We start from the raw sequence: 16,740 nt of genomic DNA, 5'->3' as shown, positions 1-16,740 counted from the left end.
ATTTAATGCAAAAACATGAAGGTATCAAACACGTATTTCTACTTTGCAGTTAAATATTTAACCTTTATTCCAACATGAAAAAAAGCAGTAAATAACACTTTGACAAACACGTCAGGACATCGATTCTGCCACAAGCTGAATCTATTTGAGGAAGCCGATTCCTCAATTGTATGTCACACATTTATATCTCAGCAATTGGCTAAACTGCTGAGATGTGCACACGCGGAGAGGACCTGCATGAAAAGCATATATTTACCGCAGATATATTTTACACATATTACTGGGTGATTCCATATTTCAAAAACACAAATATTGACAATTTGTATAGTTTATTTATTTTATTTTATTTGTTGTGGCTCAAGGTGGGGCGGCGGCCTAGCGCCCTCTACTGATTCTTAATACTAATGCATCAACATTAGAGCAGCATGTTGCTGTTGTAGCTGCTGGAGGTGGAACTATATATACAGTGAGCTAGTTTAGTCCTGCGGTTCCCAACATAGGGGCCGGGCCCCTCCAAAAGGGTCACCAAACACATCTGAGGGGTCATGAGATGAGAGAGGAAAGAAGAAGAAACTAAGTTCTGATACACAAATTTGTTTTCAGTTTACAGACTTGTCTTCATTTTAGTTTTATTGTTAAATGATTAAATCATTTTCCTCCTTTCCGTCTCAAACTATTATTCAAATTAAATCATGAGAGAAGTTAGAAGGAGAAAGATCTCTTTGACTGAACAACTAAAAAACATTGATGGCAACCGATATTTATTATACGCATTTAAATTTGTAAACTAGTAGCTAAAGTTGTCAGATAAATGTAGTGGTGTAGATGTAAATTGGCATAAAATAGACATACTAAAGTCCTCAAATTTGTTCTATACTTAAGTAAATTAACTCTGTATACTTTCCACCATTGTGTATTAATTCTCACATTGATTATATTCTACATGTTGGAGAAAGCACATTCCCACTCTATTCGCTCTTTGTACCGATCGTGTTTGTTTTTCATAGTGACCATATATAGACTGTTTCCACCCCTTAGTCTGGTCTTATATGCGCTCCTAACAGGTTGCCAAGCTGCCCACAGATCAGATGCCAGCAGTCGGGAAACGCTTCTCTCTCTCTGCACTTCAACATGTATGACGCCAGTATTAGTCTCTGGAAGTAGAGATATGCTGCTTACACATACAAATGAAGCCATTGTATTTGAATCTATTCTGAAATGCCCTCATGTCCGACACACATGCCAATTACCTCGCACAACTGACCGACCTTTAGTTCAACCGTGGCCTACATTTCCCCATTGCATTGCTGACCCGCTCTGTTAGCAGATCATCTAAGCAGACCCCCCCCCCCTCCCTCCCTCCCTCCCTCTGCATTTTAGTGCAGAAATCCCACAAGAAATGAAATCCAGGCTGAGAAGTAAAACCTTGAAAACACAGAGGGGTGGGAGGAGGGCTTTAAGTCCCTCTACGATGCGTGTAAACATGTATATGCTGCTGCATGTTGAGCAGAGGGAGAGATGGCAGCCTGCCACAGTGAACTCTCTAACCCCCCCCCCCAGCTCCCTGCACAGCGCTGCTGAGGCCCACTTCGGGATGGGAGCCAGTAGCAGCATAGCGAGGCTCAGGCACAGCTCAGCCCGGCCAAGTGGAACACTGTCGCTATGTAGATTTCTGGGATCTTTCGGTGTGTCAGATTACAGCGAGCCCTGTCCTCTCTGTTGCATTGCTGGAGCATCTTCGCTGCCATGCCAGGGCCTTTTGTTTTTCCTGGATCCACATTTCAGTGTAAGGCACAGAGTTGGCTGTAAATAACAGTCATAGGTTATAAGAGGATGCAGATTAGACACGGGCCAAACACCCTAAATACTGACCGGAGCGGTTGAACTAACCTTTGCCATCACACCGATTCCCGAGGGTGTCATTGACCGTATGAGACACTTCACCTCTCAGGAGAAACGATGCAAACTGGGGAGAACAGAGGGATCTGAATGTCTCTTATTGCTTTTTGTTGAACAGAGACAAGGTGTGCCAGCAGCGTGTGGCGGCTTTGGAAACTAACAGTGTGAAACTGCTGCCATCTGCAGGACACCCTCTTCACCACAGGACTCAGTAATTGTAGACAAATGTTAGTCCTATAAACATTTATCATATATGTCAGTATCCAGACTCCTCTGATGTCTCGGTGCTTCCAAAAACCCATTTTAAAAATAGCTGCTCTATGGGCTTTCCTGAAGAGAAACGTTACATCTTTTGACTCGCCAGAATGATAAGATATGATCCTATAAAAATTGTAAAACACAAATCAAACTCCAGCTGTTTATGTTGCATTCATGGCATCATCACGATCCATCTTCCATATTAATATAAGTCGGGGCTGACCCAATATCAGGTTTCCACTACACGATTAGTGAGGTAAAAAAAAAAACGATATTACCGCAATATCTATAGAACAGTTAAATGTGTGAGTTTTGTTTTTTGGCAGATTAATTACACAAAATACAAGTGTAGGCAGGTGGTGATTGAAGAGGCGCTGGAATATTTAAACAATATTATCATTTGTATTATTAACAGTTCATTTTTTTTTTAATAACAGTTATCTTTAATACTGGATCGCAACCCCCACTAAAAGTACCAAAAACTCCAATAAAGCAAAATCTTCTATGCACCAACTAATACTAAAATTCTACTTCATTACAATATCGGACGGCAACAACTGGCTCAGAATTTCCACAAATCAGGATTTTAAAGAATTTTATTGAAACAAAGATCAATTTCAGTCCCAGTCCCTCATGGTTTTCAAAAAGCGTGCTTTGGGTTTTAGCGCCAACATTTCATGACTCTTCTCCAAAGCCCTCTTTGCTTATACAGCAGCATGTATATACTCGAGAAAAGAAAAGAAAAACCTATACAACAGGTCATTTTGGCACAATCAACTCATACAACGGTACTCCTGTGCTGGCATATCGTTACTGTCAAACAGTTTGCTCTCCGTCGGAGCAAAGCGTGTTCACTGATGAGCACATTCACAATGGATATCTGACCGTAATAAGAGTTGTTATACAGGAATTATGTCAGAATGTTTCTAGAAAACAAGATACAGTGAGTGAAAAGTGTCTTTCTTGTTAAAAAAAAAAAAAAGAAAGAAAAGAAAAGGTTGCAGTACTGGGCAATGCCGATTCTGGTAACAAGATATTCACCGTTACAAACGTCGTGTCCCTCCAGACCCAGATCCAGCCTCAGCCTAGACCCGGTGAGTCCTGGAGCATTGGCCTTAATGTAGTGTTTGCATTAGGAGGGTTACATAATCTGAAATCTGACATTACCTTAAAAAACACTCGAGCCCAGTCATGCAAATCCCCATCTGGAGCAAAAGGAGTCGCCTCCGACTTCTCACAAGAAAACACGGGGAAAGTTTCCACTGGGTGATAAATGATGACGAATGAAATGATAACAGGAAGAAGAGAATACTGTGACATGTTCCTTTGTCATTTGGTAGAGCGTTTTGTTTCATCCCACTCGGTTAAGCACTTTGGTATACATGCTGGTCAGAGCCACGTCGAATCGATACATACTAAATTCAGTTGAACTAGGCCTTTGCTTGGCTTTCGATATCCTTGGGCAGTTTTTTTTTTTTTTTTTTAGTTTTTTTTTTTCTTCAAGTAAAGATACAAAGACTGTTCATTGTAACACATTCATAAAGCATGCACTCTGATGAACAAAGAGAAAAGTGTCATTTGGACAAACCCCCCCCCCCCCCCCCAGGTAACAGCAAGATCAGGAGAAAAAAAGTGCTGATTTTTCATATTTCACATAAAAAGATCGTTATTAAGAAACGCAGTCGCTGACTGAACTCGCTCGTTCATCGGGTGAAGTCAGGATACAGCAGTTCTAAGTAGTCTTCGGACACGGCGAGTGGATCTGTCGCGAGAGCTGATCCGGGAAATAGATTTCAGGTCAACCTCGGTGAATATCTGACATCACATTTGAAAAAGGCAAAAACTGGTCGCAGGTGAGAGAGGCCTCCACCCGGTAACATGATGGAGGATGGCTTCATCTTAACAGTCGTCTCGATGGACTATCACGTGGGTCGATGAGCAGACGAAACTAACAGCTTGATCTCTTTTTTCTTAAAGACGCTGTGAACACTATTTGAACATAACTTGTGTAAATGATAGTAAATTAGCAGATCTGTGGAAGAGAACTAGTTTTTTTTTTTTTTTTTTTTTTTTTTTTAAGGATGAAAAGAAAAAGACAGATCCGCATCCCCCGTCTGCATCATCTTACAATTAAGAGGATTTTACTGAAGCATGAAGAAGAGCAGCGCTGGCGGTTTTTTACTCTTCCGATAACTTTGAATTATTCTATTGCTACAAAAAGCCATCAGGACCTAAACTGGAAAGACAACCAATTAAGAGCTGAATGTAGTTCATCGATACATTATGATGAACATCAGGACCAACTGCTGGAAATCGGTGAACAAGCACTGCGGCTCGTCACAGCTGAGTGAGGAGGACCGTGTTTAGAGAAGGTCTACGGCTCCACAGTGACTGCAGACCTTCTCACATGTTAAGACATCTGCACAGGTTGCTTTTTTGTTTTCCAGAAAAGAAAAGCCGAGCACACAAACCTGCAGCCGACCGTGTGCATTTAGACGCATTGTCGCGATTTGTTCAATGGTAAATATCTGCATCTCTTTAAAAGAGCGAAATATAATTAACGCCAACAGATTGACAATTCGACGGGCAAGGCAGCTTCTGAATAAAATACTGGCTGACATTCATGGTGCGAGGACAGAAAGAGAAGAGACAGCTTTTAAAGTACTGATACCGAGGAGTGTAGAACAGACTCATCCTCCTGAATTAAGTGTCAAAAATAAATAAAAAGGAAAAAACGGAAAAATAACTTCAAAGTCATAACCATTCGTTTCAGTACATGGGGGGGGGGGGGGAAGTGATCATTATAAATTAGTTGCATTTGGCGTAGAGTCCGCAGTTTACATCTCTGTCTCAAATATCTAGTTTCAAAAGCAGGAAAGATTATTTGGATTATCTCCAAAGAAAGTGAGAAAGTTTTCCATGTTCGACTCTTTTAGACCTCTGTTCACATAGCAGGGTTGGGCTGTTGAGAAAAATAAAGCCACGCGGAGCCGTTTTTTTCCTGGATGCATCGTTACTACACAGACGGACCTGGTGCCACACGAGGCACAACCCCGTCCTCCAAAAAAGAAACGGGGGGGGGGGGGGAAGGAAAGAGAAAAATATCATGTGTCCTGCTTAAGTCTTCATTCGAGCCTTTGGCCCCAATGAGGGGGAATACTCCTTTCATGGCATCTTTCATGTGAACATTTTGTTGTTTTTTAGCACAGGCGGAATCCAGAGTTTTCCTTTATCTGCTTGGTTTCCAGAGACAACAGGGAAACAATGTCGGAACTACTTTTAAAGTTGCTGTTGATCGTACTCGGCAATAAGTCTCTTTATATATGCCAGTTTGTTGTGTAGATATTCACAGCGGTTCTTCTCTTGGCTATAGTTTGGATTAGTCTGCAAGGGACATGAAAAAGAGTCAGGATCTGATAACGTACTGACATACCATAAGCCATCAATGTCTATTATAGCGGGACTTAAACTTACCTTTTTTATTTTATGGTACTCTTGAAGTATCTGATTGTGGATTGTCTATGTAGAGAACACAGATAAAAAAAGGATAAGGGTTATGAATATAACTGATTGAGCATCTTTTTAAGTTACTCAAAATGTTTTCTAACAATTTGTGCTTTAGCTAACCTACCTTGTACTTGTCTGTGCCTTGAGGGAGCTGTCTGAGCTCATTGTCGAGCACGGTGAACTGCCGGGTGATGCCGTCTATCCGAGCATGCAGACCTCGGTACTCACTGTACTCGGAGTTGAAATCGTTTTTATACCTCTGACGCTGCTCCGGAGAGACGATCACCATGTACTTCCTAGGAGGGCAAGAAGAGGAAGAAACAGTCACAAAGAATACATCAAAGTCTCGTCAGTACTAACTAACTAAACTAACTAAAAGTACTAACACAAAACAATGAAATTTATTTATCCCAGGCGAAGGCCTGCCACGATAACCTTTGTAGGACGATATATTGTCCAAGAAATAATTACAATCATCAATATTCTCATTTTAAGAATATTTTATGCCACTGATATAATGTTAATAATGCAAGTACAAACTTTCAAAGAGCAATTCACTTTTAATTCTGAAATTAAATATAATTGAAAATATTTTTAAAATATCCGAAGTAACTAAATTAAACAAATAAAAACCACACCACCAAAACAATAAATAAAATGGACGCTCGTTAACAAAAATTGCACTTGACCAGAAGTGACAGCGAAACGTGTCTCATCATAGATTTCATGTTCATTCGGCTTTGTCATATAAGTCGATAACGTAAAAATGATGGAGGTCATGTCCATAGAATACGATAAGTTATTATCCTCACAGGTCCATCCAGGGGTTGTAAAGTCTAAATCTGCATTTAATACTCACAATAAATAGCCTGCCACCTCAGGTGACGACGTAGGAATACTGGTACTGTTGCACATCCCATTCAGATCTGAAACAAAGTCACACAGGTTCACAGGTGTGTATTGGAGGTTATTGAAGGCTATTGAAGGCGTAAACACTGAACAGCAGGGGTCTCCATTTAATCAGTGAGTCACAAACTGGTCACATCACTCTCTCACAGTGATGACTAACTGGTGTCCAGCCACATAGAGAACTACTTTTATTCAGAAATCTCTTATCTGATGCAAGAGCTGTGAAACCGACGTTAGTAAATGGGACATTTTGTGCAGAAGAAAAGGGATGCTGTGTGTGTGTGTGTGTTGCTCTCACCTGTGCTTTTGTGTGGAATACTGTTGCTTTTGAGGTTTCCTGGGCTCAGCTCGCAGGCTTGGTTCTGCTCAGGCACACGTTCCCCACGACTCTTCCTCTCCTTCTCCTGAGCCCTTTCCCTCACCCTCTCCTTGTCTTTGCTCTTTTCCTTGTCTTTATGCTTTTTTGACTTCTTCCTGGACTTGTTGTTGAGAGACGGAGGACTCTTGTCCCGAGGAACGACCGGGCCCGTGTGTCCAGGAGACGGTGTGCCGATGCTGGGCGCCGGGCCCGAGAGCAGCGTCGGTTGTTGGCTGAGCCTCTCAGACACGGCGGTTTCCTGAGAGTCACAATCTCTCCCGTTGTGGCTGGAGTCATTGCTGACATCCGACAGTGCTTCGAAAGGACGGGGGATGTCTAGTAGAGGGAGCTGCTGGGAGCTGGACGTCGTGCCGCCGTCCGACATTGAAACCGCCACTCCGGCCTGAGCGCCACCTGCCTCCCCTCTCCCATTGGAGGAGTTGAGCTTGCCATTAACCGGGGCTGTTGCAGCCTTGCCGGCGAGATGCGATATCCTGGGCTTTTTGTTGGCTAGAGGGTCGATGAAGTCAGCAGCAGGTCGTTTCTGGCAGAAAGAAAAAAAAAATAGCAGTTTTAGTAGCGGAACCCAAAATAGGGTTCAACATGAATTCAATTCATCTCAGAGCGAGTGAAAGGAAAAGTACAGACAAAAATGGTCCGAGCTGTGGGGGACAAGGGAATGTTCAGAAGACAGGATCTAGAACAAGTAGACAGATGGAGAAAGCAACACAGAAGAAAGAGAAGTAGAGGATCTGTGTTCTTAGTAGCAATGAGCATATGATGACTGTGCAGTCTTTTCACAATACCAGGGATTAAATTACAGACGGGCCCCGTTTGACCCAGCCCACACTTATGTCGTTGGGAGTGGCTGACCCGATCCCTGTGTGGCGGCTGTGCCAACAGTACTACTTTTGGGTTCTGTGACGACGAAAACCAGCGAGGAGCTCCTTTTGGGCCTGCAAAGCTTTTTAGACTACTTCCACACTGTTGGTCTTCTTCTTACGACACCCAAAAACTAGTAGAAGACACTGCAGAGTAGGAAAAAACAACACTAATGTTGTAGAGTAGACAAGGCTTTTACTAATGCTGATGTATGTTTGCATGGATGCCGTCCTGTGCTGTGCATCAGTATTTTCAGGAGGCCAAATGTATGAGACGGTGGAGAGCATGACGAGACAGAACAAAGTGGGGCTGAGATCCACAGTCCAGTGGATAATGTCTGTAATTAAGGCCGGGCCATATATTGTTACTATATCGACATTGTGATATGAGACAAGATATCGTCTTACATTATGGATCTCTAAATATTGTAATATGGCATAAGTGTCGTCTTGCCTAGTTTTAAAGGCTGCATTACAGTGATGTAATATGCTGACTGTTATAGCTGTTCTATTATTTGCTATTAGCCACTTACTTTTGTTTCTGTAAACCAGTGTGAACGGGAAACGTTTTTTGAAATGCTAGCAGGGATGGAAGTTATCTTGTCATTTATCCGTCTATGTGTGGACACGGTCTCACCCCGTTTGCCCTGAAGCTCTCCCTGATTTATCCATCACCTTTTCTGAGGTTTACACACAGCCTTTACCTGCTGTGGTGCGCTCTTTGTACACCAATGAATCTAAAAAGAGAGCCCGGGGAACCGTTTGTTTGTGTACTGTGTTTACTGAGGGAGGGACCGGACAGGAGCAGCCATACAGTAGGTGTCTGAGGTGAGAAGAACCTGAGAGGAAGGAGCTATTAATGTAAACTGAGCAGCTCCTCCTCCGTCTACCTAATGGAAGTGTAAACAATGGTTAGACTCCAGAGTCTGGACTCTCCTTTTAAAAAAAAATAAAATAATAATAAATAAAATAAAATTAATTTTTATCATGCAATGAGGAGAGAGAAAAAGAGTTTTAATAAACTAAAGTGTACCAAGGGGGCCATTTAGTTTAATAACAAGGCTTCAGTGCTCATGCAAACAATGTATGTTTGTTAAAAGCTCATAACCATTAGTAAGTAATACAGGTCAACTGCAAAAAGTTCAGAAAACATTTCCTGCAAAAGGGAATTCACTGAAAAGGCCGAGAGAGGATTTAGAAAACCCCTTTTCTGGGAAATACCAGAAACCTCCAGAATGCAGGGACAACCCAGTTAACAAGGCTGTAGGTAAACCGGTGGACATCTTTGTCCCCAATTCCAGAACAGTTACTGTACCAATGTGAGGGGAAGCTAAGTGATATGGAAGTGAGTGGGAAAGTTAGAGGAGGGAACAGGAAGCTCACCTGAGATGGCGAGCTGCCAGCCAGCTCTTTGGGCGGGCTCTCCAGCGGAGGGGCGGAGCTGTTCAGGGTCTGGTTCTGCTTCCTAAGAGAGGGAACACGTGCGGATAAGAACACAATCTTGATATTATTTCTACAGATTCTCTACTGTAACCTGCATACCAGCGTCACCGGGATCTATTCAACTACCTGTTGAGGTGATGCAGCATCTCCCTCAAGTGCTGCTTTCTGCAACATCAAAGGTTAAAGCCAGATTTGTGCCCTTAAGAGCTTGAACAAAAAAGTAAAAGCTACGTAGCTGCCATTTCTCTAGTGACAAAGTATGAGGGCATTAAAGAACAAGTCACAAGAGTGGCTTTGTGAAGTGGGTAGCTATGACAACAGAGGAAATGAGGGCCTACTTGACAAAGCAGCACTTCACCATAACCACACACTTCATGACAGGGAATAACTTAAATCATTATAAAATCTGTTCACAAGTTGTATACCAGTTTTAATAATCCAATTGTGCCGTCTTCTCTTTTCCACATAACAGGTCACGTGTTAGCTCGCTGCATGTTCATTTAATGCTTGAACAGTTCTGGCAGCGAGTTCAAGGCGAGTGAGAAGGTGACATGGCGAGAGAGACAGAATATGGTAGCGCGGCTCACTTTGTGTGCGCATGTTGTCGGTTTATCAGACAATACAAACACCAAACCATTGACTACACGGTGCAGAACATCCCTGATCCAATGGATTCCCCCCAAACTCAAGATGAATCTATCACACAGCAAGTGTCGAAAACAAAACAGCTGTGCCAAACAGAAGCTATCCAGCGATGATGAATAGTGTTTAACCAACTGATCCAGGCTTGTTTTAAAACATAACACGCAGTTAAGAATGAATTATTAAAGATGTATTTCAGCACGCAGCATGTTTACCGACGGGAACAAAAAATCCACTGCTCCAAACACGACATTATAATCTGAGATGTGGAGATGCTGCTGTCACAGCTGACAACATTATCAGAAGGGGGCAGTTGGGTACGCAGAGTTTTGTCGACGCCCCACCCTGGTTCACTGTGTGTGTGTGGTTGTTGGTGCGTTTGTGTCTGCGGTGAGGACAGTCAGAGAGGCAGGCCGAGCGATATGGCTGAACCTTGGACGGGTGCCACCTCACACACGGATCAGCATGTGCTGGAACACTGTTGCATCATGTGCGTTCCAATCGCGTTGCTGTGCTTCTCCTGCGTGACTTACTGTATTAGCTCAAAAGTCTGGAGGAGCAGCGGGGGGGGTATTAGGTTGTTAGTCAGCTGATAAAACTCACAGAAAAAAAAAGAGCTCAAAGTGTCGATTAAAGAGAGATGCACAAATAGGCTGCAAGTATGTGTGGATATGCATGCCTTGCACACACAGAAAATCCAACACTGTAATGCAATAAAGCAATACTGTAATGAGTACTTTGTAGAACCTTTAATGGCACTGTGCCAGAAAGGCTGTAGTTTGTGTTAATATACTAATGAACTGTGAAGCATTTGAGTCTCTATATATGTAAATGAGGAGAATAAAACACCAAAGGCCCCTTTTAAAATCCCAATACAACAGAAAACACAGCTGTGTTAGTAGCAGTCTTAACAAAAGCTGGACATCTCAGGTTAAGTAGTTGCACTAAAGTGTGACGATTCTCCAGTGTCTAGCTGCCTTTAGCATTGTACCCCAGGTAAGCTAATTACGGAGGATAGCAGCTATTCTTGAGTCCATTACATAAACACAAATTGAGTGTCGGAGCATTGCTTCCTAGTCTATTTATAGCTGGCTGGGATCTGGCTTTTCCTTAGTGTCCCGGCTTTTCCTTAGTGTCCCAGATCCCGAGAAAACAAGTTTTTCCACTGGGAAGAAGGCCAGCAGCTCATGCCGTCAACAAAAGAGGAAACTCTGTGGAGCACACAGAAAACTTCCTGGGGGACACAGACGACGTGCCAGTCCAACAAATATAAAAAAAAAAGGTGGGTTTTACACATCCAGAAGTGCACAGAATGAAATACATGACAGCTTTATAAATCCTTATGTCTCAAAAACCCCTCATCTTAATTGTTTATGTGACAAGATATTTAAAAGGGAACGCATACATGTCATTCCTCTATAGAAGGGCGTTTCTCTAAAATTCTTAAATACCAGAGTCACCACCCTGTGGCCTCCTCCTCGCCACACAAACAACAACACAAGGCGCTCTGCAGTGTCACACACTCGTACTCAACACCCAGGAATGTTACCCGTCTACCCAGTTAAAGCAAATACAATGGCGGTATGTCAGATTTAGCAAAGTTACACACGCACACAAAATATGTTATTATAGAAATGCAATGCAAGAGTATCAGCTATTTGTAACCAGTAAAAAAAAAAAACTAAAACTGACCCTTCAGAGGAGAGTAGACTGATATAAGCACGAGTGATTTATGGCTGAGGAGAATCATGGTCAGAATAGGGCGACGTGTGGCTTTAAGGTGAGAGTGAGCCACATCTTTGACATACTTAAACATGATTCTCTTGAGAAGCTGCTGGTCTCCTTCTGTGTAGCCTGGCCAGTCCTTCTGGATCTCCTTATACAAAACGTCCTTCAATGTGAAGGTGTTGTCCTTCCCGTTCAGGTTCGCCACCTAGGAAATGAGAAAGAAGCATGGGTAAGTCTCCTCGCCTCTGCAGCTGTTGAGAGGCAACAAAGGCGATACGTGTGTGTGTGTGTGTGTGTGTGTGTGAGACCTGTTGCAGGTAGCTATCCAGGGAGTCCTTGTCTAGTGGCAAGAGGCCATCTTTCTGCAACCTCAGGATGAGCTCAGCCTTCTTGTAAGGCTTGAGGGCCAGCAGGTGTGTGAGGCGCTCTCGGAGCGGCCGGTGCTGAGGCGTGCCCTTCTTCAGCGTACTGCTAGAGATGATGACGGGCCGAGACGTCCTCCGTAACGGGGCGACGTCCGAGAGGCCAGGTGCCGGTTTCCGGATCTGAACCTTCTTACCTGAGGTGGAGTTACAGACGGGGGGGGAGGTTCGCATTAGAACAGTTGAGTAAGGATTGGTCAAGTTGTATTTTAACACAAAAAAAGAAAACACTTTACCATTGCTGAGAATTTCAACCACAGGTAGAATTTCGGACTAAAATCTAGCACTGAAGCAACAAATGCTGGTAGAAAAGGACTCTTGTGACTTTTTGGCTGGCAGCCAATGCTCGCTTGTTTTCTTAACAGAAAATAACTATTATCTCAGCGAGAAATAGTCAACATCTTTCATCTCAGTGACTGATAACGGCTGAGGGATCTTGCAGATGACTCATAAAAGATGTTTCATGCACTGATCTCAACCGCTGCCACGTCCACCAGAACTCACCTCGCATTACAAACATCAGCCAACACCACCTTCTCCCACTGAGACCTTCTTTTAAAGGTGATTCAGCCTGAATTTTGTGTTGCCTCCTACTGAGAACAAAACACTGTTTGGCTCCACGGCACACATGGACTAGACATTCTTTGACTCACTGCTGAGCAGTGAAGAGGCTTACACTGGATTTCTTTCTTTGCAGGCAATGAGGCTGCACTGCTGTGGGGTTTTTTTCTACAGTAGCTGTAGCACGATGTGCTTTATAGTGCAGGTCGGAGACCAAAACAAGAAGTCAGACAGTTGACGCGTTACGCCCGGGGTTGTTTTGGCCCCGGCGCGTTTGAATTACATTCATAAGGGTTAGCGAGAAGGAAGATCAGCGTGCGTGTGGCACATTGGCTGTGCGACCATTGAGGAAGCAACCACCATCAAATTCAATATAGTCCCAGTTACAGATGAGGCATGCTGACAGTGTGCTGGCCCTTTGCCATTCAGCCCCAGACCCAAACAACCTGTCTGGTGCAATGTGAACCCATTCACCAGCCGAGGAAGGCTACACAAACACACGGGCCATTTGGCCGTTTGCAAGGCACAGAAATTCTTCCAGCCACTACGTGCCTGTCAAGTCACAACACCTTTGTGCTGTTTAAACGGAATTTCCTCTTTTCCATCAACCAAAAGCTGAGTTATTATCAAATATTGGTCTTATGTCTGGCTGACGGGAGCATGTTTGGTGGTCTGCATGCATCTGTGCCATCATGTCTCCTCACCTACGTATCTCCCCCCGGGCTTGATGACGATGGCACTCCGACTGCGAGTCTCCTCCTCGACCTGGGCCATATTTTCCCTGGCCTTCTGGTAGGAGTCGTCTGTGGCACACACTGTAATCTTGTCCTGGATCCCACCCAAACAATCCAGTTGAATGCTCCCTTCACTGCCAAAACAAAAAAGGGAGATGTTGAGAGAGGAAGTCCGGGATTGAGCATCCAGAGAAAGACAATGGAAAAGATTAGAGGGGAATCGCTACTTATTTTAAAAGGTGCTCCATGAATATTTGGACAGTTATTTGAGATAGACAAGAAATAAACAGATTTCACGTAATATTTTAGGGCATGCTACTTTAAAACACTGACCATACATCCGCCACTACAAGTTCTCAGTATTAACCTTAAATCTCTCACTATTTGCAATAAGCCATCCCTTCACTGTGCATTCCTGCTCAGATGAGATCCATGAAACTCCCCGAGTGCACAACTTTTATTTTTTTTAAATTTCCAGCCAACTGTGGGATCCCACAGTACGAGTCACTGCCGCATCAACGCCCATTCTTTCCATCTCTCTTTGATTCTCCTCCACTTTGATGAGGATTTGGCAGAAAACGAGACGGTGCCGGCGCAGTCGGTGGAAGCGGAGCTCTGTCATTTGGGCTTCAGACTGGAACTCGAGGTTGATTCGGATCCAGTCAGAGACGTGGATGACCTCCACCTGACCCACTTGTTAAGAAATATTTTCTGAATAATGGGGTCAGAAACTTGGACGGTCAGAGAGGCAGAGGCTTCTTGTTGATCCTTATTCTGTTTTTCGACTTCCTTCCTCTTCCAACGCAGACATCTGGTCCCATTTGCGTGACTCAGGCAACAAAATCGACACACTATGTTTGGCCAGAGAAAGTCTGCAGAGCAAGTTTAATGGGTTGGATGCTTAGAAGGGGATGGACCCACATCATCAGCAGGTTGTGTGTCATTGCAGCTGCTATAAACACAAAGAGACAACACTTGTCTACAAAGATTAAAGAACGCACTCGCTTTAATTTACACTGCTTTTTTAAAATTTTGCAACTGTGCAGAATTTGCAAAACCATATTGTTTAATAAGTGTGTTCAACAGAGGTCGTGAGTCCCCTCAAGTTAACCAGGTCAAACATACAGATTGCCTGCCTGGGAACACTCATTTTGCAACTGCAAAGACTTTACACAGAGCCAAAATTAAGTATTCAAATCCATCGCCACGGTGTACAAATATTGACATTACAGACGGTGAATCTGTTGCACATTTGATGAAAGTGAGTGAGAGTCAAGTGTTTGCGTTCACCTGGTGATGTACTGCTGGATGCAGTCGAAGCTGCCCTGGGGGTTATCTCTGCCCACATTCGACAGGTAAAAAGTAAACGATTGCAGTTCACTGGAATTTTCCGACCGTGGTATTGAAATTTTCTGTTGAAGACAAAAGACGAAAAACATGATTATGAAATCAATACACCGGTTCTTAATTATTTGGTGTCAGAACAACACTTCAAAGTTCCAACCTACTCTTAATAAATCACATTTGAACAAACTAAAACTATAGTTCAATAATAGTTCCATTATTGACCACGCTGCCATACATACGTACATGCGTTTTCTCCGATCTCTTTTGGAGCTGTATATTATCAACATCAGTAAGATACCAAGAGAGGGTGACCAACTGCACTCCACACCCTATTTGTAGACCTAAACTCATTTTTCTTTTTGATGCATTCAGTACTATAAACAAATGACAGTTCTCTATTGCTTGAAAACCTGGCTCTGCCTCGGCAAAGCTGCGAGTAAGCCTCAGGCATTTTCTTGCTGGCTTCAAAGAAGCCGATAACCTCACGAAATGCAGCTAAAAATCTGCTGCCTTATATTCCTCCAGCTTGCTTCTGCTAGGACAGTCTGCACACTGCAGAGTGTTCCTAATGATGTTCCCAACGTGTCATAGGAGGAACCGCAGGTAAGTTACAGTAACAGAGGAACTATGAACTGTGTCTTTCTGCAGTCTCTGGCCTTCACCGCAGTTTGCCACATCCTATTCCAGCCCCAGTTCCTCCCACACTACAGGTGTTGCGTTTAGCAGACGACAGAAGAACTGGAGTTAACCACCGTTAAGTAATCTCTGGAAACCTCTAATCAGACTGCTGGGATGCAGATGCCGGGTTTTTCTTTTTCTTCCCTGGAGGGCCGGGCAGGATGAATCCCTGCTCAGCTCCGTTTTCATGAACACGAATTATAAGCGGTGTCAGAGCCCCGGACGGTGCACCGCACTGAGCCACGGTGACAGGAGATGGTTTTGGATTGGCGGTACAGGTCCTCTGGAGCACCTCATCGCCACTGACCTAACCCAGATCAGAGGCTCAGCCTTGTGACTCACTGGCTTCTTCTTCAGTGCAGCTGGGACTGACATGCGTTCAGACTGTAGGCAGCTCTGTTTACCAGAGGTCCCAACACGTGTAAAGGCTGCAGGTGGCCTGCTATAAATACATACAGTGTCCTTTATTTGCCCTGCTGGAAAACCTGTGCTCTCAGTGGTACATAGTGCTCTACTGCAGTAGAACATGACACACACACACACACACACACACACACACACACACCTGCAGTTCACCTCATACAGATAAATCAATAAGAGATAGAATTTGAAAATACAACCATTATAATATTAATTGATTTTATTATCATCATTATGACAGTTAACACAGGATAAAGACGATACTTCACTACAAGGTTGTTGACTGGACGCTACAGAATGCTGGTCAGTACACATTTGCCGTGGCAGAAGATGGAGGTGGAGACTATTTTGGCAGCAGAAGAATAATGTAGAATATGTATGCTTCTGCCAACCAGTCAAGTTGCAGTTTACACCAATGTCTGTCCAAAATGTTGCCACCACATCATTTTATCCTGTTAGATATATGTGTGACATTGTGTTCTGTGCAGTCACAGTAACCTTTAACCACCAAAATCTAATCAGTTCACTCTGAAGTGGATGTTTGTGCCAAATTTGAGGAACTTCCTTAAGGCATTCCTCAGATATCACACACGGACGGATGACCGACCCGAAAACACTGCGCCACTCAGAGCAGAGACGTAAACCCAAATCACAGAGGATGGTCTGAACCCCTGTGAGGAGCTGACCTGCCTCAGGCAACCACAACCATTAGAAGTTCTGCATGTTCTTGTAAATAAACCACATCCTTCGCCAAGTTATGACGTCTGAATCTATGGAATTCAACCAGCCCGTGCCAACATGCTCGCAAGAGGAAATAGTTCTGATGACACATTTACCCACATATTCACTTGTATCTCTGCTTTAAAAATGTTAATTACAGCAAACAGAGAAGCAACTCCTGTCTCTCACACACACACACACACACACACACACACACACACACACACACACAC

At 43.5% G+C, this 16,740-nt stretch overlaps 1 protein-coding gene across 2 annotated transcripts; it reads right to left on the bottom strand.

Annotated features, from left to right (window-relative positions):
- Positions 1-2,735: 2,735 nt before the first annotated feature.
- On the bottom strand, positions 2,736-16,734 carry ell (elongation factor RNA polymerase II). Of its 2 annotated transcripts, none has more exons than XM_031863966.1 (10): positions 14,633-16,734; positions 13,313-13,476; positions 11,934-12,184; positions 11,706-11,830; positions 9,196-9,277; positions 6,872-7,475; positions 6,524-6,590; positions 5,789-5,960; positions 5,632-5,676; positions 2,736-5,541 (listed from the first exon to the last, which is right to left on the bottom strand). In XM_031863966.1, exons 1-10 carry the CDS (start codon positions 14,779-14,781, stop codon positions 5,437-5,439), a joined length of 1,764 nt encoding a protein of 587 aa, XP_031719826.1. In that variant the 5' UTR covers positions 14,782-16,734; the 3' UTR covers positions 2,736-5,436. The 2 variants fall into 2 exon arrangements, with proteins under 2 accessions (XP_031719826.1, XP_031719828.1); XM_031863968.1 differs by having other exon boundaries at positions 13,313-14,294; positions 14,633-14,718.
- Between the last annotated feature and the right edge of the window lie 6 nt (positions 16,735-16,740).

Source organism: Anarrhichthys ocellatus, unplaced genomic scaffold (assembly GCF_004355925.1).
Source record: "Anarrhichthys ocellatus isolate YVR2014 unplaced genomic scaffold, GSC_Weel_1.0 scaffold30, whole genome shotgun sequence".
NCBI lineage: Eukaryota > Metazoa > Chordata > Actinopteri > Perciformes > Anarhichadidae > Anarrhichthys > Anarrhichthys ocellatus.
This window is presented reverse-complemented; position numbering and strand designations above follow the sequence as displayed.

Coding starts and splice junctions, on each gene's coding strand:
- ell (XM_031863966.1), bottom strand. CDS start 14,781: ATGTTTTTCGTCTTTTGTCTTCAACAGAAAATTTCAATACCACGGTCG. Junction 9,278..11,705: donor CTCAAGAGAATCATGTTTAA/GTATGTCAAAGA, acceptor TCCCTCTCTTAG/GAAGCAGAACCAGACCCTGA. Junction 5,961..6,523: donor GAGGTGGCAGGCTATTTATT/GTGAGTATTAAA, acceptor TTGCCCTCCTAG/GAAGTACATGGTGATCGTCT.